The sequence below is a fragment of the Phaethon aethereus genome (assembly GCF_964289735.1).
Source record: "Phaethon aethereus genome assembly, chromosome: 9".
Classification (NCBI taxonomy): Eukaryota; Metazoa; Chordata; class Aves; order Phaethontiformes; family Phaethontidae; genus Phaethon; species Phaethon aethereus.
In genome coordinates, this window is record NC_138585.1 from 28,740,638 (window position 1) to 28,765,139 (window position 24,502).

The 24,502-nt window shown below is 41.5% G+C and overlaps 1 protein-coding gene across 1 annotated transcript in view; it reads right to left on the reverse strand.

Annotated features, from left to right (window-relative positions):
- The window catches only part of MED12L (mediator complex subunit 12L), a gene marked incomplete at its 5' end in the record, with an annotated part of 156,147 nt that overhangs the window by 18,318 nt on the left and 113,327 nt on the right, over positions 1-24,502 (reverse strand). The window contains 17 exons of the mRNA XM_082003498.1: positions 35-191; positions 1,223-1,585; positions 3,082-3,243; positions 3,746-3,881; positions 4,475-4,584; positions 6,138-6,227; positions 7,420-7,531; positions 10,089-10,250; positions 10,576-10,766; positions 10,888-10,962; positions 11,939-12,127; positions 12,664-12,863; positions 16,041-16,154; positions 17,886-17,987; positions 18,707-18,827; positions 19,686-19,827; positions 22,354-22,581. Of these exons, the coding sequence (XP_081859624.1) occupies positions 35-191; positions 1,223-1,585; positions 3,082-3,243; positions 3,746-3,881; positions 4,475-4,584; positions 6,138-6,227; positions 7,420-7,531; positions 10,089-10,250; positions 10,576-10,766; positions 10,888-10,962; positions 11,939-12,127; positions 12,664-12,863; positions 16,041-16,154; positions 17,886-17,987; positions 18,707-18,827; positions 19,686-19,827; positions 22,354-22,581 (2,654 nt within the window). The remainder of the gene's footprint in view (positions 1-34; positions 192-1,222; positions 1,586-3,081; positions 3,244-3,745; positions 3,882-4,474; positions 4,585-6,137; positions 6,228-7,419; positions 7,532-10,088; positions 10,251-10,575; positions 10,767-10,887; positions 10,963-11,938; positions 12,128-12,663; positions 12,864-16,040; positions 16,155-17,885; positions 17,988-18,706; positions 18,828-19,685; positions 19,828-22,353; positions 22,582-24,502) is intronic.

The window sequence follows — 24,502 nt, forward strand, 5'->3', positions numbered from 1 at the left end:
GCCCCATGCCTGTGAATTCAAAGCTTACACATACCTGGTGGGAGGGGTTGGTTCTGCACAAAGAAGCCAGGCTGCTGTGGCTGTCCCATGATGTTGTAACCCCACAAGGCAGACTGAGGATGGTGTATCATTTGAGAGGAAATCGGTGAGTAAGTGGGAGGCACTCTATATAGGTTATTCTGTGGATATTCCTTAAAACATACAGTAAAAGTGAATGTTACTGACATTCCTACCTTACTAACTCATAAATAATGCCAATTTTCCTACTAAATTATTAAAGGACAGAGACAGTTCCCATTGTCATTTGCAATGATGTAAAAAACAGATTAAGTCTCAGGCCGCCCACAGGTAATCAACAACTGCACAGACACACCATCCATTTTTACCTTATTAGCAAGTTTTTTCTGCAGGCTATAATTAGGTATAGCACAAGGACAGTTTATTGTATCAGTATATAACTAACAGGAGGAACTTAACTGAAACATCAAAAAGGACAGAAAATGATCTTAAAATTACAGCTACTTAAAACGCAACACATTGACAAAACAGCTGGATGCTGATGGAATAGTATCACATCTACAACGTGCATGACTACACAGGCAGCAGGGTGAAGAGGACGTAAACGCCCAGAAGGCTGCTACTGTAAATGTAGTATTATTATTATTATTTGGGTGGTGCCAGGCTCTAAGTGATTCTTCAGCTTAGGAATAATCATCTTAGGAAGAACCACATCTCAAAAACATTAAAACCAAAACGGAAGGCCTCTCAGAAACCAGAACAAACCACACAGTAAAGGAGTTTATCTATGTCAAAGAGCTCCTTTCAAACTGGTTTTCATTTGAATGGGACCTGGGTTTGAATCAACATGTTTCCTCTTAACATCATTTGAACAGAAGGAATTTTAGAAGTCGACACAAACAATAACAGATGTACTTTACACCAAACAAGAGAAAGCATATACAGAACCCAGAATAATACCTAGTAAGATCCAGTCTGGCATATTTTATATAGCATGTAAGGTCCTAAGCACAGTACGTTCCTCTACACTGAGCTCTATTTGACAGAAATCCACCCTCCTTCTGACCATCTCCATTCACTCCCTCTATTAGGACCCACTCCTCCAGGTGCAGAACAATTTCTGAAGGTCGCCAAGACAGCACCATGCAACATCAGATGCTTTGGTGAGGTATTTCAAGTTTTGTATGGGGCACCAACTACTTACATCAGCCCTTGAGCTTGATTTTGACTTTCGCTTCCTGCCCTTTGTCTTCTTCTCGTCGTCCATGGCAAGTTTTCCCTGATCTGAGAGCTCTCCTGACTTTCTTTCTGGTTCCTGAGAGACAGGTGTGGTGGGCTCTTCCTCCTCCTCCTCTGGAGGAAGGGGCAAGGGCTCGAGGTAGTAACTCCGTGGCTTGGGTTTGGTGTGCGTGTGGTACAGGAGGAGATGCTGCTGCTCCTCATATTTTATCACTTTCCTGTCGACACGAACCGTACCAAACCATGCCCAGGAGAGAGGAGCAGGATTTTTGTGACCTTCAAATAAATCCCATGGGGACACCTTTTGTTTTGTTGAAACCTGAAGACCCTGTTTCAGAATAAAAGTTAGTATTTTAAGAAAGTTGAACACTAGAGTAGACTACTTGCTTTTGTACATCAGTATTAGAGTCAGAAAAATCCAGTAAGGATTTTTTCCGCTATACAAAATGTACCAAATGCATACCGGTGTGATTTTAACCTCTATCCACAGCTGCCACTACATAAAAGGAATTATATTTTTATAGTATCATTTGCTTATAGCTATGCTAAAAATCTCAAGTTCCATCTATCATATTTTGGAGGAAAAGTCAAACATCTATCAAAAATTGCTAATCTGAGAATACCTTTGCTAGAGTTTACATATTCAAATAAGGTGAGAAAAGCCTAAGCACTGTATCACAAAAAAATCCTACCCAGTCTGCGGAATAAAAAGCTCTAGCCTAAGTTCTATCCTTCTCTCTTAAATAAATGAACTTTAAATATTATAAGCATCCCTTGTAACGAAACATCCCTTCGTATTCCCAAAAAATCCAAAACAACTAATACACTGCCATGCCCCCCTTTTTTTCCTGTCTTTTGTAAGCAGGATCACCCTCCATCTTCCTCACAGCAAGTAACAGGTCAAAGGTTCCCAGGTCAAATAAGCTCTCAAGCGGAGGATTCTGCTTGAAAAGCAAATACTTTTGTAAGAGCTTCTGCTGTTCAACTGCAAGTTAAATGTAATTTCCTTTTTGGCAACTTTTGTGGAGTTGGCTGGTATCGGTCAAGACCCTAATATTGCAAAATTGAGCAACCTTATGTCAACGCTCATCGCATTAGCAGTTACAAATTGACGATGTGTTCTGTGGATTTAACAACGGCGGGCACGCAGCAAACAACGTGACTGAATTTTAAACAAATCAGAAAGTGAAAGGTTACCCAAACTCTCGAATTTGTATGAGTGGCATAAGACTGTTTCCATTAGAGATGCATGTATCTCTAAATCTCTGGGCGTATCTGCAGGTAGCAGTGAATCGTCAGGGAGAGGAGGATGGACTCACTGCCGGTGCTGCTGCAGGGGTGGTGGTGCCGGTCCAGGCCACGTTAGGCTGCTCAGACCCACTCAGCTGGGCTTTAACAACTCCCTGCGTGCCTCTCTCAGCCCCCTCGGCGGGGGGGCGGTTATTGAAAATGCCTGAGGATTTTCACACGGATCACGCAAACAAGAACTGTGCAAGAATATTTGGAACAGAAATACATTTGCTACCAAAAACCAGCCTGCCATTCGCAACTATTCTAAAAGGTATTTTCCTACAAGCCTGGCAGTCCTCTCTTCCGGCACCGCTGCTCACAGAAAGCCTACCTCTTCAAAGCAGGGCGCAGTGCTGCGGCTGGAGCTTTAGCGATGACGAAGTGCATTAGACGGCTGTGTGACAGCAGAAGGACAATGCTTTTATGATACTGCATAGAAACACACGTACTGTACAAGCTGTACCTGTTTGCTTGAATTTCCTATGCTTCAGAAATCATGGAAAAACTGAGGTGAAAGCAAACATTTACTCTTGCCTGTTTCTTATCAATGGAGTCAAATCCTGCAATTTTGTTCCCCTTGGTGTCGATCAAGGATCCCATTGGCTCACAAGTAACAATATCGCACGTCTGCTTTGGCAAAGGGAGCAGCTGGCGAACCCTGTCAATGCTTTCCGACCGCTTGTCTCCCAGCTCTTTCTAGAGAATAAATACATCAATCAGTCAAACAGAAAGGGGGGAAAAAGGAAGAGAAATATTGCACTGCTTTCACTATTAGAAAACGTCCAGTTTCTGGATGAATCATTTCCTTGTACTTTTACTGAATTTAAACAAGTGGCTTTGCAAGGTTTTTTTGTTTTCTTTTTTTTTTCTAAGAATGTAAGTTATATTTTCGTCTCTTGTTTAAACAGAACGTAGAAAATACGTAATACAAATTTAGAGTCTCAAGCATGCATAAAAGTATCAAACCCTGACTTGCAGGGTCCCTAATTTTAATTTAAAATTATAGAAGTCTGTATTCCCACCCCCACACTCCTGTATTTTTATTTTCTTCTTTTTCTCCTTGTTACCACTAGTGCTGCTTTTCAGCCTCTCCTGTTTTTCCAAGAGGCTTTCCCAGAACTAGAAATGACAGGATTAAGAGATGAGCACAGAATGCAATTCAAAAGAAATGCTGAAAATTACAAGACGTAACACTTACTTTTAATTTTTTCACTAAATTCATGTAAGCCCTTTTGTTTTCCTCAGGTCCTCCTTGGGAAGCATTTGACAAGTCCGAGGCAAGCGTCCCATTGATGAGGACGCCCAGCATGTCGAGCACAGTTGTGAACAATTCGCTGGGAGTAAAGACAAGTATCACCCTGAGGAACTACCAATGGCCAAGACATCCAGGGACAGATATTCACAGCAAAGGCCACAAACGCAGCTCTTCAGACACACCAAGTTTTTCAGGGCTTTCTGCATACACGCACATCTCAGCTTGCATGCGTAAGCCCCGGTGTATACATGCAGCTGGACCGTCACGACGTACACATGACTCATATTACAAACTTACATAAATTTATATAATTACATAAATATATAAAAATATATTCTTTTATATTAGAAAATAAATATATACTTTTATATATTATAAATTCTATAGCTCAGAGCTACAGACAGCACAAACTGCTAACAGACAGTCATTAGGAATTACAGGCTCCAGTTTGGAAAGCACTCAGGTACCTGCTTGTTAAGGAAGAGTGTAAACAGTGGCCCCAGTGCTTTCCAAAACAGAGGTGCTCCCCAACCAAGACCAGCACTGAGCACATAAATCGCACTCAAGCAGTAATAGGATGATAGTAATAAAAATATAACAATAACATACATGCAATCTAAACTTAAAAGCACTAAGGACATGAATTAGCTTGTTTAAATACCGCAGACATACTTGTTGGTCTGCATATCAACAGTTCCTGAAGTGATTATCTGGAGGAGCAGAAGTGCCCAGTCTGTGGTCCACTGGGTACTCCTCTGCACAGTATCAAACATGCCACCTACCTGCAAAATAATGCAGCAGATAGCAAGGCTCGGCATATATCTCTCAGATGCATGCTTCCCTTATCGTATGTATTACTTATGAATAAAACTGCTATCTGGTCCCAGGAGTTCTTGTGTGCTAAATGCCTTCTTAAAGTGCTGACTTTAAATAGCTTTTCCTCCCCACCCCATGCTCCCAGCAAAAAGCTTCTCCTAAGAAGGAACTATTGAAAAGCAAAATATCCCCCATGCTTAAAGCTTATTTCAGGGTTGAGTCTTGCTCAATAAATAGAGAGACTGTTCCAATTCTCAGTACCTGCTTTCAGCTCCTAAACCTTGCTGAGTTTGCATATAAGAAGATTCCTCCTTGAACCACATATGTGGTTTAGGGTTTACAAAAGAATAAAATCTCGCTGCTTTAACAATAAACCAAATACTGCCCATAGCAAGAGTCCTCCCAACCCACAACAACGCTGCTCCGTGGCAGGTGACAGCTGCTTTACTGTAAGTGCAGTCACAGCAAGCCCAAAGCCGGTCAACGGCTGGCTGAAGTCCCCTCGGCCATCGGCCTGCCCCAGTGGCAGCGAAAGGCTGTGGTTACCCCTCTGGTCGCACAGCCAGACCTAAGCGGCTTCCAAAGAGACAGGAGGAGAAAAACGCTGCAGTGCTACTCCTACCTCGGTGCTCCCTCATTTGGCCTTACGTGTAGTCTCCACACACCTACTACACCGTGCTAAGCAAGCTGCGGTGGCCCTGACGCCTGGTACAGGGGTTTCAAGAGATGCGGGACGTTGGAGAACTTGATGGAAACCTTCTAAGTTGATTAATACACATATCCAAGTAGCAGCAACTGAAACTGCACATGCCAGTTAAATAGCCCAATGCTACATTCCCCGAGGGCTCTGAAAGTCTCAACTATATTGACTGCCTAATTCCATAAAATCCTCGCGTGTCACATGGGGATAAACCATCAGTGGACAACGGCCTGGGATGTCCACAAAAAGATGACACATTTGTGACGTTCCAGGGACACTGAAAGGAAGAAAGCAGCACAAAAACAAAGCATGAATAAGGTATAGGCTGTCCTTCCTATTCATTTCGTATGAACAACGTCCAAACGTTATGGCCAGGAGGCATCAGCTGAAACAAGAGAGACGGGAAGAGCAGAGACGAACACCAATGGAGCAGAGACCCCCTTGTGCCAGGGCAGAGGGGCACTCACAGCCCTTGCTGTCCCTGGCCAGCCTCACCTGCGCCCACCCCCCTCCCTGGCCCAGGAGCCCCAAGTCAGGAGCCGCAGCCTGTCGCCATGGCCCGGCCAGGGCTGTGTCTGACGCTGGCTCCCCTCGCTGGGCCTGGGCCCGAGCCCCGCGTGGGCTGACGTCCTGGCATGGCCTCAGCCCGTCCCCATCCCAGTGGAGGTGCCTGATGGCCGGGGCTGGGGGCTGCCAGCTCTCGGGGAGCCCCGGCCCCTGCAGTGCCCTGGTGCAGTGCTTCTTGCTCCTTACCAGGTACTCCGCAGTACCTGCTACATCTTTGTATAACATCAGGATAACCACATAAGTTTTTCTCACCAAGTTAAGACGAAGTTGTAGGGCTTCGTGCATCATTTGCCTCGCTTTAACATCGTCCTGGTACCGTTCTTCCCTCCAGTTACTAAGGATCTAAGAAAATGCATTTGATTAAGGTTGTTTTCTTCCTGTAAAGGAATGTTCTCCCTTTGAAGTTTAGGTGTTGTGACCATTATCTTTAAGGAATCATAAAAGGTTATTAACCTTTTTATCCTTATGCCTGTTTAAGCAAACTAGCAGGGGAAAAAAATTAATTTGTAAAGAGCTGATAATCTGCTATCAATTGTGTGACTAGATTTTCCTGTTGCAGCAAAAAGAAAATAAGCAGCTTCGTTACGTATTTATCAAAAATACTGTTTCAAACACCCTATTTAACTGTTCACCATGGGTAAGTAAATAGATCTCGAGCACCAGATGCAGCTTCCCAACAGGATCTGGTGGGATCTCTGGATGAGAAATGACCAGAACCTTAGGGGACCTGGACCAGCTGCATTTCAGGGGAGAACCCACACAGCAAAAGAAAAGTCCAAGCGGCAGTAACATCAGGGATTAAAAACATCAAAGGATTGAATTTAACTAGGATGTAGACTACACCATAGCCGGGACCTGAGCTGAGAGGCAATATGAGAAAATAACGGCCCTACTGGTATCGATTTTCACTCCCACAGTAATTCATAGAACCTAGACACAGAAAAAAGGAAACATGCATCCACTACACTGGGCGCTGTATGTATTAATTTTAACGACAGTCTTAAGGAGCTATTGTAGGCTGGAGCATGAACCAGATGGGAGCAGGAAGTCTAGAGCAGAATCAGCAGAGGCTGTGAGTAAGCACGAGTGATCCAAAGGAAACGCTGTAGGCAACGGGCCAGTTTGGGACAAGCAATACTGTTTTTTAAAATATGAAAAACTCTTAATCTGTACCAACTGCAGAAGATGAAGCATTTTGCTAAAGAAGGAAAGTTTCAAACTTATAAAAACTGTTTATGATCAAGCTAGAGACTGAGAAGAATGTTCCTCTCAGGACAAACATATTTTATTGTTTTTCCTGGAAAGAACTGGAATCAGACTCGAGTTCTTTATACTTCTCTAACAATTTTAGAAAAAAAGATGCAGTCACTCTCGAAAAGGAACAAACACTTCCCCATTCTTCCTTCATTGGACGATTCCTTTTGGCATACCATTGCACTATAATTTTCCTGGTTTTACACCATCGTACACACATAAAACTGATGACACATGAAACATCTAACGAAGGGTGCTCATAGTTATGTGCTTGTTTTACCTGATTAACTTGATTCTGCAGTGATGTTAGAAGCCCTTCCCGTTGCTCATCCTGTCCCTTAAGGCAAGTAAGTACCAATGAAAGGAAAGGTTGCTGACTCAAAAGAGACATGCTTTAAGAGAGGCAAACACAGAAGTCAGTTAGTAAAGTTATTTTGCTACTTCCCATCCTCCTATTCCCCTTCCTTGTTTTGTCTACTTTTTTCGCCTGGAAGTGGCATTGCCTGCATCTATGTCTGTTTCTGTTTTAGTAAATTAAAGCCCTGCCAGACTAATTAAAAGAACACGCACATAAGAAGGCAGAGCACCAGCCAGTATAAGCGCACATATTGTGCATGTCATTACTGAGAACCCACCTAGCTCAGGCACCAAGAATTGCAGGGACGCTTGAAGGCCCACCTCAGAAACAGAATACGTGACTTTAAGACTACTTAGATTAACCAGGGACATAATTTTAGTGGAGATTAGGCAGCTAAAGTTTCTAATCCATGTTAGTGGTCTGAAGTGAATCCCGAGTGAAGTCTCCCCTACACATTGATTAGAATGACAGCTGCTTAAATTCTACTAAAATTCTGACAGGCTTAGTGTAAGTAAACTGAGAAGCAGCTGTAGCTGGTTGTAGGAGACATGCCATACCAATGCAAGTGCTTTTAGTTTTTTGGTTTTTTTTTTTTTAGATTAAAGTCTATCCATTATAAACATAAAAATAAGACAAACTGAAAGAAATACACAAAGATGAATTTGGAAGTACAATATGTGAAGTAGAAGACAAGTTAAAAACATCAGCAAAGGGATTTAAATAACAGCTCATGCAATGACTTTGGAAGTTTTAGGTATACAGGCTCCTAGAAAATTACATGCATCTGTAAATACAATATAAATACATACCCACACATGCATGTGTGTATTTATTACAAGTATTCATTGCAACAGTTTTTTTAATTTGGCAAGTTAAACTTGGCTTCAACAATTTAGGTGACAATTAGTATAAAGGAATGGCAAAATCCCAAGGTCCCATAAAAGGAGCAAAACAGAAAGTCTGCATTTTCACAAGTCATGATAAACAGTGATTTTTTCAGATTTTAGGAACAACATGGTAAGAACATCTCTTCAATTTATCATTAATTTCCATAAGAAAAATTTACAGTTTGCATGACAGTTATTGCTGTTGGTATCCCTGCTACACAAAGCAGAGTTTGAAAAAAGAAAGAGAGATCTTACGTATGCTATATAAGATTTCATACTTTCCCACAGTATCATGGGTTTTGTCACTCACAGAGTAGTAAAGTTTGGTTTTGATCAAGAAGAGATTGAAAAGCTTCAAAAAGCATGCAAAGCACATGTGGGCTTTGAAAGAGGCTTGGTTTAGATTTCCACACTAGATCTCTCCTGTCGGGAAAGAACGGAAGACAGAAAGAGGTTCCATATTCTTTTCTACTGATGCAAGTAGCAAGAGAGCCAGTGAATAATGGAAAAGTGCTGAAATGCTCAGAAACACCTCACAGAGAGAACCGGAAAGCAAGATGTCTTTTCTACCTAACAACAGATCAAGCAGGTATTACAAATTAATTAGAAGGACAAGGAAGAGATGGCTTCATAAAGCTAATACAAAGCGTACTTAACCTTGAACATGGCAAACAGAACTTCTATAGGTCAATACATCACATAAAAAAGCTTATTAAAGAAGCAGCCCAGATGAACTAGGAGGGTCCAGCATAACAGAGAGTAATGGGCATACTGCGATTATGATGGAAAGAAGAAAAATTAAATTTTCTAACCTTAAAGGGAAAACAAGCTAGGTGGAAGAGGCTGGAAAACAGCCGTAGATTTAAAAGGCTCCACAGAATTTAATGACAACCGTAAGTCAAAATCAATACATGCAACACAGGGTTACAAGAGTATTACAAAGCAGAAAAGCCCAGTTATTGGTCCCAGGCTCAGGGAAAGTGTATTGCACGCACAGCATCGAGGGTGATAAAAAAGACAATGCACACTGGTAACACGTAAGAACAAGAAAGTTATGGTGGGACCATATACAACAATCATACACCACAAGCCTTTAAGAAGTGATTTGTTTTCCTGGACAGCTGAACTTTGGAAGAGCTTCATAAAAAGAAAGATAGTTGGTATTTGAAGCTCAGAGACCTTGTTGTGTATAGTATTCAATGCAATTTCTATCATAACTTTAAGAAAGCACAAAAAAATTACAGGCACTGTGGAAAAATATTTTACTAAAGGAAAATCAATAACCATTAAGTCATTAACATTCTCATGTGCTTGGAAAGTTAGAGATGAGCTTAAGCTTAATTCCCAACAGGAATTAAGTGACATTTTAGGACAATTATGGGATCTTAATGGCAAGAAAAGTGGCCTACTGCCATAGAAGGGAAGAGACAACAAGCGCTCTAACCATGCTTTTAAATCTCTAACATTTCCCATCACCAAGCTGCAGAATAGCCACTGGAAGATGTGTCACAAAGCTTTCACATTTCTTCCTCTGAAACCAATGATATTTCTTCAAATTAAAGAACCACCCTGCTGGGGATGACAACTTGTTGCTTCACAAAAGTGAACTAATGAGGTTTTGTGAAGCCAAGACCCAGTCCTCAGTATATCCCCCCTTCAAAAACACCTTTCAGTTCTGCATACAGGGATTTCCCAAGGTCATACCTTTTTTGTTTCTGTCTATCTCTTTCCTTCTTAGAAGATGACCCCAAATGCTGGCCTTTCTCCAGCTCCTCTCCTGCAGCTTTCAAGACCCTACCTTGAACTGAGGTAGGCAGTTTTGCAATCAAGGGAGCCACCAGCCACACTCCTCGCCGCTCAGAGGAACTAGAAGTAGAACAAATTTATTTCAGCCAAAATATCCATGTAGTTTTGCAACCAGTATTTGCTGTTATAAGACTGAACTGCTTTAATAAAGCAGTTGGCACAATGAATCTGGAGTAACTACTGTGGACTGAGCAGTCACAATTTCTGGTTTCCAGAAAATTCAAGAATAGCAACTACATTTATTGTTAAACAAAAGTAAACGGAGGTAACCTTCAGGTAACTCATTTCTGTACATTCCTGTTTCAAGTGCAAAAAAGTCTAGGCAATCTACACATAATAAGCAACACGTTGGCTAAAATAATTAAAAAGGTGCTACAAAAAATACCTTAGGAATGTCTTTTTACCATTCTGTCTTGTATTACTTGTGTCAGCATTTCCAACAGAGTTTGGATTGAAGAGGCCTATACCAGAGTTAGAAGAGTTATTGTTTAGATCAGCGGATTGCTGAAACACCTCTATTGTCGCCTTTGCAATATTATCCAACAAGCTGTTCATTTCAGCCACAGACCCAGAACCCTACAGTAAAACAAAGTAAACTAGCACATTCATGGTATGTTTGCTCATGGACTACGTTAAAATTTAATATACTTTTTTGCATTAAATATTTAGATAAGAAAGTTTGAAAACAAATACTCACAGGCTCCTTCATGCACTGTTTGATCATTAGTTGCAGCTCCAACCAAGACTGCCGGAGAGTCCACTGATCTAAGTTCTAGGTAAGAATTAACATCACAAATACAAGTGTCAACACTTTACTGATCTGAAGAAAGAAGTAAGTCTCATAATTGAATACATTACATGCAAAAGCCTCATCTTAAAAGCAGATCCTCACAGTCACTACTCTTTTTAATAGTCTAATGACATCCCAAAATATCAGACCGATTAAAGAACGTATGTTAACTTCCACATCTTTGCAGCTAATAGTTACTCAATACATTTAGCTGTGCAACTTTTCTGAATAAAAATCTCGCTCTCTGCAAATTCGGAGTTTTGTTAAATATGAATACAGAAAACGTAATTCACTCTTTCATTAGTAGCTACATTAATCCATGGCATTGCCATCCAAGTGAACATGTCTGTATTTAGTACAAGGTCATATAGACATGATCAAAGTCAACGCAGCAGCTGAAGTGGTTACTTTGCAGGACACTGATAACTGTTTGTCCTGGTCCAGATATTGCTGACTTCACAGGTCTACTCAAAGAAAATCCATTTTGTAGTTTAAGAAATGAAGTGTCCCTAATGCAGGTGAATTTAAAGAAATGATCAGTTTAGGGCTGTCTGTGAAGGCGTTTGAGTCTTTTCCATGCAGGAGGAGTGTCTCTCACCACAGTACTGTCAGAGAGCCCTACTGACACAGCAGGCATCTCCACCTAAGCAGCCCTAAAAGCAACTCCCTTTTCAGTGGCTTCCTAATAACTGACAATGGTGAACAGTAATGATGAGCATGATGCACACTTGTTTCATCTGTAACTCTGTAATCAGAAGTAACGAGACACCAGAAGTCACACTATAAAATGTTTACCACAGAGACTGGGGATCCTGAGCATGTACAACCTTTAAAGAGGAATCTAATGCTTGATTGCACCAGGAACTGCAAATCAATGTCACTTGGTGGTGCTGCTGAATGACGGGTTAAGAGTCAGTCCATCACAGGTAGTTTTTCCACCTTTTACTCACTGCATTACCTGAAGTATGCGTTTGATGTGCTGCCTCTGAGGGTTGTCACCCTCAGTGCATTCTTTAATACCATGAGGATAACAGATAAGCTGAAGGAGTTTCTGTGCTTGCTTGTTTGACAGAACAGGATCCAAAATAAGATCTTTGTCTGTGCACAGCCTCTCAGGTTCTTTTAAACAGTGCTCTCCAACCCATTCCTGTAAGTAATCAGATAACAGATTCACAAGATATTAACTTTTAGTAAGCTAAACAGAAAAGTGATTTTTCCATATGTAAAACTTGAAGTAAACTATGGTTCGTGCAACATGTGAGACTGTCATTCTGTCATTCAGTACCATCTGAAAGCATGACTGTTAACAGGTTTTCCAAAATTAATTTCTATTCTACTTTGAAAGCAACTTTGCAATAAAACAAATGCTATTGCAAAAACACTTTGAGCAGACAGCTGATGGAGTGGTCCTACTGTCTTCTCAAAGTGCTCGAGATTCAGGTAGGAAAAACACCTCAATTCTGGTAGAGTGCAGGGAGTTGTTAATAACTAACTAAAGCCATTTTTTTCACCCATTAACGTACTACTCAGTGCATAAATTGTCCAAACCAGGAAACCCAAACAGAACTCAAAAATTGAGTTGACTTCAACAGTCATTTTGTGACAAAAATATATGTTACACTTCTCAACTAAAATAACATTGTTTCTTCCCAATTAAGACAGAAGAACAGTTTTACAGATTACCTGCTGGCAAATCGTTCTTAGCACATATCTAGCATACTCGCTTAAACTAGCGGTTTCTATGGAAACAGCTTTTCCGCATGATTTCAAAGTGTGAGAGGAACCCCAGATTTCATCTTCATTGAGCTCATCTAATAAGTCTCTCACATGGAAGTCTTCACTCTTCAAGGAGTTGACGTTGTTGCTGCCAATTTCAGCATCGCCTGTACAGCAGAAGCACAGAAGCACAGGGTGAACCTTGACTCGAGCCCCCGTGCCCGCACCCTGCTCACCCGCCCAGGGACGCCTTCAGAGGCACAGGCCAGCTGAGGAGTAAAGCAGGAGTGAGGCAGTCGCCTTCAAAAGTGCAGCACTAACTGGCTCTGAAAATCACCGTGTTCAAAGTATTGCCCACTTGCTTCATTTTGCATAGCAACTTTTTAATGGATATTTCAGAAGTAGGAAAAGGTTTATACAAATCAAACACATAAGAAGCCACTATGTGCTCGATAGGAAAAGGTGTGTGAGCGTATGGAATTGCTTTGGCAGATAAGGAAGAGTTGGGTTACTCGCTCTTCTCAGATGTCCCTTTTCCAAGTCTTCTCTCTTACTTTGATTTATTAACACTCCATAGATCAAGAGACAAGTTTTGAGCAGGGGCACCTTAGCCCACCTTACTATGAACTTCCTGACTCTTAAGAGAGATTGATCTTCCTGGGAATGGGAAAGGGCAGAGCACACAGAGGGACCCCAGCAAGCACTGGTGAGCCTCTCCTCTCTGCAAGGCGCTGGCACAGATCTACGACCACCATCTACCTGAAACAAACGGGGGCGACTAGAGAAGCGAGGAAAAATACTTCAGACACAATGCAAAAAAATCAGCCATGTAGCAGTTCATGTTTTACATGTTTACAGGCCTGAAACCTCAGACAAGGAAGAAGATACAACTACAGCATGTAGTAGTGGGGAAAATAGCCCAAACTGCTGCATATAGTAACATCCTAGAGCCTGCCAGGCCATCCAGAAGCGTGCATGATGACAGCCTGCATGAGAACTAGGCTAATGTTTTAACTCTGCAGAAACTCCCGTGGATCATAACTGATGCACCACATATGATAGTCATCCCTAGGAAACCCCTCAGGTTACTATCAAGATCAACAACTAACATGACTTGACACGGCAAAATGGCTTGCTTCAGCCACACGGAGAATCTACTCATTCAAACATGCACACATTCACGCCATGGCCCCTGGTTACACATACACTAGGATTTTTCACTAAAATCTACAAGTTCCAGCAAAATATTTCAAACTACTGCATCAAGGAGACTGACAGCCTTTCAGCAGCTGTGGCCACATCCTCAGACTACCACACATTTACACAGAGTGCTCGAAACACCACGGTGCACCAGGTCCTCCTGCGCACTCAGTTCTCCCTTCACTGTTTCTGTGTTCCCCGGTACTGCATTACCCTGGATGAGAACAAAAATGAGAGTTTAGTAGTTACTACTAAGAAAAACAGCCAGTGCCTGTGCCCCCCCCAGTTTGTGCTGCTTTAGAGTTACTGCAAGATAAACAGCAGACAATCTTTTTTTTAACAAGACTGAACTTGTATTTAAGAACTTATCAAAAGCAGAGCCCTGACTGGCTGTGACAGACCAGCCGGTGACAGTACCTCCCGGTGGGTGGCCGCGGTGGCTGTGACCCGACAGCGCAGGTTCCACCCCGGCCCCTCAGCCAGCTCTGCGCGGCCGGCCCACCGGGCTCACCCAGCTCTCCACGACGGCGGGCAGGCTCCTGCCCGGCCTCGTGAGACAGAATAGAATGATTTTTAAGTAGGCCAATAACAAAACAGTAGAACATACCCTGAGAAGTGAAAGGGGTTATAATCCCTCTGTTCCCCCAAATCCAGGCAAATCCAAAAAACTCCTGTACCACTGACCCAACGGCTGGTGGAGCAGATACATCAAGCCCATCACAACCCAAAGCCTGGGACAAGCTCATTGCAAAGAGCGTGGGAAACAAGCTGACAGATGTCTGTGCTCAACACATGTGAACAGACAGCAGCAGCAACCAGCCCATCCACACTCTCCCTGTGCTCAAGCATCTTATGAGCTTGTGAGTGCAACCATATCAGGCCCAAATCTGCACCCATGAAGGACAAGAGGGAAGAACCTGGCAGGCAAGTAATACAACAAAGAAACTGATACTAAGCCACACATGAAGCTAAAGCCATCCCAGAACGCTTTGATAAAACTTGTGAAGACATTTAATAAACCCTAGAGCAGTTGACTCTGCGCCACCATCTTCCATTGTGAGTAGAGATTATTTTTTCTAGCATAGATTTGTACTCACAAAGCTTCCTCAGCATAGAACTGTAACAGTGATCATTTATCTGATGCTTTTCCTCAGCAAATCAAGTACAGTTTTTAACAACTAATGCAGGGTGCCAACAAGAGACATCTCCAAATATAATATTTTGGGTATAGGAGAAGATGTGCTGCAGTGAAGGCACAAATAAACTGTGTTCGAATCTTCCTTTGTACCACCCTGCACCAGACCCTATCCAAACAACGTGCCTGCAGAGAGCTGAAAAACAGGCGTTCACACTACACACCATTAATGAAAAACAGCAAATCTCAGCACCCTGAATAGCAAGAGAACATAGGTAACGGCCATAAATATATTTTAAATTCATTCTCAAATTCACCAGCCCCTCCCAGATAGCTAGCATCTTTCCCAATAGTCACATCATTAAGGATCATGGGATTTTTGAGACAGTTCTGAGACACTGGCCAATAAAGGCACTCCAGCTGGAGGTATACCTCTGTGGGTATGTCCACATCTGGAAGATCTTGCTTGTTTAACTGGACATTTACTTAGCTCCAAAAATATACACCACCATAGGTCACAAGAGCTTTAACTGAACTTAAGCCAAACCAAAGCTCCGAGGCAGTTATTTGTTTGGAAGAATAACACACTCGTCGTTTGCAGAGAGTTGCAATTTCCATAATGACAGACATACGTGATTTGTGATAAAACACAGAAAAAGGTGGGAAAAATTACCTGAGTCCATATTTCCTCTCTATATTTGAGAGGGACTCTCCTGAGTTTGAAATGTACTGGGACCTGGCGGCAGGAGTAGGGGTGAAAATGTGAGAAAGTCACATCTGCTTGAAGCCTCATCAGCTGGGGCTGACTCACGAGAGAAAAATTCTGTCTCTCGACCTGTGGGGGAAATGCTACTCGCATGCTACAGAAGCACAGAGACCATCCACATTTTTTTCCTGTCATCAGGGTTTTCCTTTCCCAGGGGCATTCCCAGGGAAGTGAACTAGCATGATCTCTTTTTTACCCGAACACTAGAACAAAAACATTACACATGGCTCTGCATAATCTTACCAAGCATCAAAATTGCTTTTAAGACTGCAAACACTGCTCCCACTTCTATACTGTTATGAGCAGAAGCCAAGAGGTGACGATCGCAAGAAGAACGAATTCCAGGAAATAACTTCCCTATGAAAAGAAGAGTAAATTTTGTAGAAAATGGTTGCTATTTATCAGCTAAAATTTCCTTTGTACGAAATCCTTCTCATCTAGAATAACTATAGAAGCACAATAACTGAATGAAGAATTGAATTTTCTGAAATTTAAAGTGAAGACCAACAGGTAAGTCATTAAAATCAACTGGGATATGTAGTTATGATGTATTAATATCAAAATAAGCTATGATCATTTAAATAGAAAAGGAGCTTATCATTTCATTGTGTCCATGTAAACAGTGAATTTAACCTCAATGAGACACTGAAGGGTATTTTGGTTTTTACTTCCCAGATTTAGGAAGTTACTTCCCTCACCTCATCTTCGTAACAAATGAGGCAAAATTAATTAATATAAATGCCTGTTGCACAGTTAAGCCTAATTCTGCAGCTCAGAAGCAGACTGCAAAAGAAGTCAGTGAATGCTTTTTCTAACTTCAAGGAGAAGATAAACAGACTGAAAGACAGGGAGGGAGGGAGAAAGGAAGGATGAATCTACCACCTTTCTAAGGTGGTTAACTGAGCCATATGTAAGAAAAGACTGCAATGTGGTCACATTTTGCTTGATCTGTAGAATTCAGACATGATTTTTCCTATCCATTCAAATCCACTTTTATTTCTAGGGAAGCCTGGGACCATGTAACATATTTCTGTTATTCAAACCATGTTCTTCATGGTTCTTATTTGTTTTGCTCAAATATGCAACAAAAGCTCATTCATTTCTGGTCAAAAAATAAATTAATATTACTTTTAGATGGAAGAATTTGACACCACTTAGGAGCTGAAACTTTTTTTTCTTTCAATTTTATTTTCCCATAGAAATAGTCTTGTCATCAAATTTACTGAAATACTTCTAAGTCAAAACACAGGTTATTTCCAGGCTTGTTTCCTTTTAATTGTTAGGTGCTTGTTCCTTGCCATTTTCGTTCCTTTTTTGGTCTGTGGCAAACACACACAGGTCAGACCACAAAATATTCACATTTTAAAAGGAAATTTGAAAGGCAAGAGAACTACATGAATATATTCTGAGAAGTAATTTCCTCATGTATCTTCTGTTGGACTAGATGCTTTATTATACTCTACTTAAAATTACATTTAATTTCAATTCACATGCAAGGCTACCAAACCGCATGATGTATATCTCTATTAGTTTCTATATCACTGTGAGATGACCCACTACAGGAGCTGTCACTGCCCTGACAGTATGAAGGAAATGGGGACTGTGATATGTACTACCAGTGCCAACAGCAACACTGGCACAAACCCAGTATTAATAGGTCCCAGGCTCACATGACTGTTTCAATGAAATTCCAAAACAAAACAAGAACTATCAGGACAGAAAAGTTCTTCTAAATGTATTGCTCTTTGCTGTTGTGTACACAAATGTCGTGTTAAAACTTAATTTTCTTTTAGAAGATGTAATATTAATATGGCTTAGTTTTATGTCAACATTATGCCACACCTGGGTGGCCAGGTGTTGACAGGGAATAAGTTTCAGCAAACGTCTGGAGTTTTACATGCATATAAAACATTTCCCAAACAAGTAAGAGTAGTGCGTATCAACTTTTCACTAGTGAAACATCTGTAATTTTAAACAGGCTATCATTTCCACTTGCACTATGGATATTTTCACACATGAAATCTGAAGCCATCTAAAACCATCTGGGTTCACTTTCTGAAATGAAAGGAACATGCAGCAGGAACTTACCTGTTCCCTGGGGAAAGAGGCAGCCCTGGGGTGTCCTGAAGAGGTGCAGGAGTAGCCGACAGGTCATCCTCGCCCCAGGCTCAGCATCCGGATCTCCACAGGCTACGGAAGGTGGGACGCAGACATAAGGCATCTGCCCAGGACCCCACAAGTCCCAGTGGCAGACCTGGAAATGTTTTACCTCACAGTCCCATTTTAAATGGGAATACAATAATTTCATCAACAGGAATCAGCATTTATGGCCTTAAGTCATTAAAAACAGGAAAGAATAGTATGATTTTTGTAAGCAAGAGACATAATTAATGGCAGAAGAGAATACATGGTTAAAATGGCTTTTGACAATCAAAGTAGAACTAAGAAACACAAATCCAAGCAGAAAGTAAAAAGAAATGTGTGAAGTGGCCAACAAAGAGGACTGTAGCTACAGTACTCCAGGGCTGGAGGCAAAGACGATGAGGTCAGAAAGAAAATGCCAACGTCAGGCAGACTGATGCCAGGAAATGCACAACCTGAGTAGATCTGGCAGACATTTGAGCCTATAGCATAGAGCAGAAAAGAGTCGTGAGCAGAAGGTAAGGCGGCATAACAGAAGGGGACAGTGTACCGTCAGCAACTCTGATACCACTTGCCACGTGTGGGTTCTCTGATCTAACTTGGCGTCGCTCCTTTTGGGAACTGCAGGGACACACCTGCTGCAATGCACAACCGGTGGCATTCCATACAAGAGCGCAGTTCAGAACACACTACTTATTCAATCAATGAAGACTTCTTTAGAAGTCTTAAGTTTTTCATTTTAAGTTTTTCTCTTAGTATTTTCTTACCAGCTGCAAGAAGAGAAGGTAGTGCAACATGCTGAACTACATCTTCCAGAGAAAAGCACTGCCGGGCTATCAATATAGCAATGAAAGTGGCCAGGGAATCATGGAACGACAGGTCACTCACCTCAAAGGAAAAACATTGCATGGCTTCACATAACAGTGCAAACCCCACTGCCATGATTACTAAGGAATTAACTGTAAGAATAAACAGTAAAATGTTTACACATAAGCATTTGTCTCTAAGTATTAGTGCATTTTCCAAACATTTTACGGCAAATACTGATAGCTCTTAACTTCATTTTAACAAACACTTATTTCAAGTATGACAAATTCTGAAATAAAAACATGAATCTTCTAAAAGCTTGTGAAAATTTTATCATTCAATAAAAACTGGTAACAATACTCATTCCTTAGCTTCAGGACAAAAATACATCCCCAAGTACACAGCTTCAATCCTGTCCTAAAGGCATATGTAATCAAATTACAGATAAATATATTGAATCAGATATCGGATAACGTTCATCACCATAATCCTGCTGACTTTAACAGGACTACAGTAATTTACACCAGGTGAGTAAGGAACAGCAAAGTGTACCACTCCTTCTACAATCTAAGAGCCAGCACCAAAACAGGGTCTTTAAAATAGAGATAGTTATTTGCATATTCATCAGAATTTTAGAAAAAGTATACTGACATGGCTGCTCCTTTCAAAGAGTACCTCTGATATTCTGTATCAGTCCATAATAAAGAAAAAAAATTACAAAGAGAAAACTCTAAGCACTTCCCAAACTCTACATTAATCCTGAAGATGTAGGAAAGAATAAAAATCAATCATGAATCTCATTAAAAGCCTTGAAAACTCAAACAGATATAGGACTAAATTCGTGCTCAGCATTCAGTGTTGAGTGGAAACCTTACTATACCTGTAAGCACACCCTAGGTAAGTAGGTTTAACAGGTACTTCAGAAGATATTGAACTTACATCCACACTGCAGAGCAGATCATTGAAACCCCAGACATGATTTGAAGAGCAGCAAAGAGCTTTTACGACCCCTAACCACTCTGAGCTAAGCACCGTGCAGCATGCCGTCAGCTCTGCGCAAAGGTTTGCTATGTCATTAATCCTAGGAAAGAAGAGAAAAACTAATACAGAAGCAAGATATTTTGTAAACAGTAAATAATTAGGTCAAAGCAGAACAGTGCTTGGCAGAGGAACGGGTGTTTCCTTACTGAAGGCGGGGTTTATGTCCAAGGGTGATTATGCTACTGTACATATAACCTAGCGTTATTCAGTTGCAGACACCTGGAGCATCTGGGAAAAAAACCCAGCACCCCATAACTTGCATCCATCCAATCTACAGTAGCGTGGGGCCTTTATTTCACATAAACCCTGCTCTGTACACCCTGTGCTCCTAGCAGCTTCCCTACCCGTGCCGAGCTGCCCAGGAAGAGGGATGGGGCACCCAAAGCCCTGCTGCCTGCAGCCCACCATGAGAGATGACGGCCCCTCTCTACTCGGCCACACTCTGGCCTTTCGTCAGTGCTGCCACACTATCAGCAGCTCCATCCTCTTTCATGCAAAAAGGCATATCTCCCCAGCCCCCAGGTCACCAGGGTCACCTCGCTGCAGGGACCCTCCCTCCCTGTGCCAGGCCAGCACTACTGTTTAGGAGGGAGGAAGGCATCACAAAATCAATTGGCGTTAATGAATTTTACTTCTCAGATCGCAGACTGTAATGTGTGATTTGGTGTATGATTCAGAGTTATGTAACATTAAAAAAAAAAAAAGAACAGAGCTGACTCATCCCAGTGCAAGTTATTTTTTTCTCTGTTCCACAGTGAAACTCGTTTGGCCACATTTAGATGTTCCCCTTTGTTGCTCTTACAACACTGCTTCCTCTCAGCTGCTCTGCTCTGCCAAGGATGCCCCACGTTTCATAAAATCACAGAAGGGTTTGGGTTGGAAGGGACCTTTAAACATCACCTTGTCCAGCTCCGCTGCCATGGGCAGGAACACCTTCCACCAGGTCAGGTTGCTCAGAACCCCGTCCAACCTGGCCTTGAACACTTCCAGGGATGGGGCATCCACAACTTCTCTGGGCAACCTGTGCCAGTGCCTCACCATACTCGCCATAAAGAATTTCTTCCTTATACCAAATCTACCCTCTTTCAATTTTAAACTGTTGCTCCTTGTCCTGTCACTACAGGCCCTAGTAAAAAGTCTATCTTTCTCCTAAGCCCGTTTCAGTCCTGGCCAGCTGCCATAAGGTCCCCCCGGAGCCTTCTCTTCTCCAGGCTAACACCCCCAACTCCCTCAGCCTGCCCTCGCAGCAGAGCTGTTCCAGCCCACAGAGCATTTTTGTGGCCTCCTCCGGACCTGCTCTGGACATTTCAGAGATGGCTTCACACTGGGGACAGAGAGAAGGATAGAGGAACTGCACACACTTTGAGCAGGAATCAATCAGAAAAGACAAGAAAAAAAAAAATCCACAATTTCCTTGAGTTTAGTGATCTGTCAGCCACCTTAAAAAGACTGTCTGCTACTGCTGCACATAGGCTAACTATCAAGACCAAGAATTTCTTAATAAAATTGGAACAGAATCAGAACAGAACACCAAATTCTGGTGGTCTTCATTGTGTAAGAGGAATAAATGTGCCGAGGGCAGAGGTAGAGGCTAGATCCAAAAAATCAGTGTCCGTTTCACGCTGCACCATAGACTCTGCAGAACGGTAAACCAGGGTAAAACAGTTTCAACACTGCAGTGCTATATTTGCACAAGAAGGCCGAGTTCACATGTTTACCCACTGGAAGGAGGAAGCAATTGAGAGAAGCACACCTGAATTATGGAAGAAAACAAACCCTGACACTGACATTAAGCTGTTTTACTGCAAGGGTTCTTCACTATATTTCTTGACAGCACCTTGAGATCGTCTAAAAAGATCTAACATAGGCACAAGACCCAAGAAGTGTCATGCTGGATCAGACCAAAGCTCCATCTGACTGTGAGAGGAGCCAGGACCTGCTGGTGCCAGAAAACAACCACAGTAAGACAGTGCGGGACAACCTGTTGCAGTGCAGATCTCATCCTAAACTCTCATCACTGGAGATTGACTTAAACTGTGCACCATGAGGTCCAAGCTACTCTGAAAACATAACTGACAGCTGTTATAACTCTAGTAGCTTCCATCCAACAGAACTCTTAATACTTTAAAAAAGAATATTTTTTTAAAACATACATATTACCTATGAAGATGAAATCCATAATAAATAAATTACACATTTAATACATTAAACACCAATTGCATCAGAAGAAGGAAATTACCTAATGCAGAACCTGCCCTCATTTACAGGCTTCTAACGAGCAAAGATTGTGCTGAGCTGTTCTGTCTGAAACAGCACAACTGCTGATACAAAAAGCTTACTGACTGTCTTACAGCGAGTACTTTCTACTTGCTACCCCCTTCTGTTAAATTATGCAGATTGACATAATGAAATAACTCAGAAACTTACTCAATAAATTTTCAGCAGTCAGAAAGAGTAATGAATTAAAACAATTGCAAAAAAGACACAAAACAAAAAAGTGAAAGGAAGCCTCATATATACCATGTAAAAATCCATACAGTTCTGATTCCAGCACAGCTTGCCTTACCTTCCTGCATCTTGGTGCCCCATGCAGACGTTCATTAGCGCATTGCAGACAAAGCTGTAGCGGTTGGCTGCGTTATCACTCAGGATCTTGCCCAGCATCGAGTAGTTAATGCTGTGAGCAGAAGGATTCTCAATAAAATCTAGCATGAACTCTGGGTCCCACAGTAAATTGGAATTTGAAGGCTGAACATTGCTGTATATCGTTTGCTTCACCTTAGAACAGGCACTACTGAGGACCAAAAAGAGAGAGAGTTGCCAAAAACAGATTTTGCAGAAATACTGTTGAACATACCATGTGGGATTAGAAAACCCTAGTTTGATTACCATTCTGTAAGCATTTTCACTCATTTTTTATAAGAAGCATCTACCAGAAAATAAGGCTGATACATGAATTTCATTCAAGTTTTCCCACAAATGAAGTCTCAAATTTCCAAAGCGCTTCTATGACATTTCTGTGACTGAAACTGTGAGCAGCTGGATAAGGACCACACATTTCTTCCTCACTAGCAGGAACTTCCTGGAGCATCAGATGCCTCTGCAGTGAACTGTAACACTGCTTCCTAACACTGCTCCCCCTCTTCATGTGTTATGACACAGTGAACTGCACAGCTGGTAAGAAGAATTAATTAAGGAAAAATTAGAACATTTAGATAAATTAAAAACTCTACATTTGGTAATGATGTGACATAACAGACAACTTTCTGAAAGACAAAATCAGTAAACAGAGGAAAGGTACTTAAAGGTCATATTTTGACATCAACAATTATGACAAAAGGTCAAGAGAGGTTCCAGGCTAGGAATGGAATTGTTACTGGGTTTCTTCAGGGAAAAAAAAAGGTGTTAGTGAAGAATGCAAATTTCACACACAAAATGTTCTAAGGAGCATTTGTCTCAGGCGTTGGGTTTTATACCACAGCTGGAAGCAACACCCATATGGACAAACTTTACTAATTACCTCAACTGGGAAGACTTCCTCATTACTGAAAAATACCTCTTAATTGAAATTAACTTAAAATGCATGAAACCTTTGGAATTTTTTAGAACGCCACTGGCCCCAGGATGGAAAGACAGAGGAAGCACTGTGCCACCACGATGTGCACAGCAGCACCTCGGACACGGGGGTTGGAGGGCACCCCTGGGGACACCACCCTGCACACCCCTGCTGCTGCTCCTCATCGGCATGCTCCAGGGCTGGAGGGAGAGGCCATTAAGATAATTAATCTACAAGAAGGGTACTGCCTGACGTTAACCCTTTGCTCTAACAGCCAATGTAACAGCAAGGAAAGAAAACCAACCAGTGGAAAACAAACACGCCATACCTCAAACATCAGGCACTATTTAAATGCCCCAGCACCCTGGGCACACATACGTCCTGTCACGACACTCTGTCGTCACAGCATTCACCTACACTTACCCCATGAGTCACAGAAAAAAAGGTCCAAAACCCAAACAATACAATTCTGAGTACGTGAGCAAAGCAGCCTCTAAAACTGTACTTGCACAAGAACTAATGCTGGGGGAGTGGTCAGAAGATAAGATTTAAAAAAAAAAAAAAAAGTGAAGGAATGATTTAAAAAAGGAAGTTTAGTGAATACAACTAAATATACCAAGCAGACTAAAACAAAACATGCAGCTCACTTAGTAAAACGTGATCATGAGAAACACTGCAGATGAGATCAGAAACTATTTTTTAAGCACCGCAATATAAGGAAGGTAAGTCTCCAAATTTGAACATTTATGAACTGTACTTCATTGTTGCTTCAAATTGAGTTAGAGACCTAGAAATAGCTGGGCTTACAACATGCTAAGAAGGAGCTTAAAAAGTTGCTGTGTACAGACAACTCGGTTTGTTTAAACTGTAGCAAGGAAACCAAGAATAGAATTAGTGTAGCACTATTACCTTATACACAGCTGTTTAAAAAATGTATACATAAATTTTATTACCAGTTTTCAGGGAATTTCTAATTCCACTTCTTTGAAAAAAGGAGCTTCAAATCAAGGGCTGTATATCACTTATTTAATATACGGTTTAGTATCTTTAGTATCTCTATATTACTAGATGATGTTTTGATTGGGTATTGTAGGTTAGCATTAATAAAAATGTTATTTTTTATTGTGTTACTGAACTTCGGGTTTTAAGTAGAAAAATG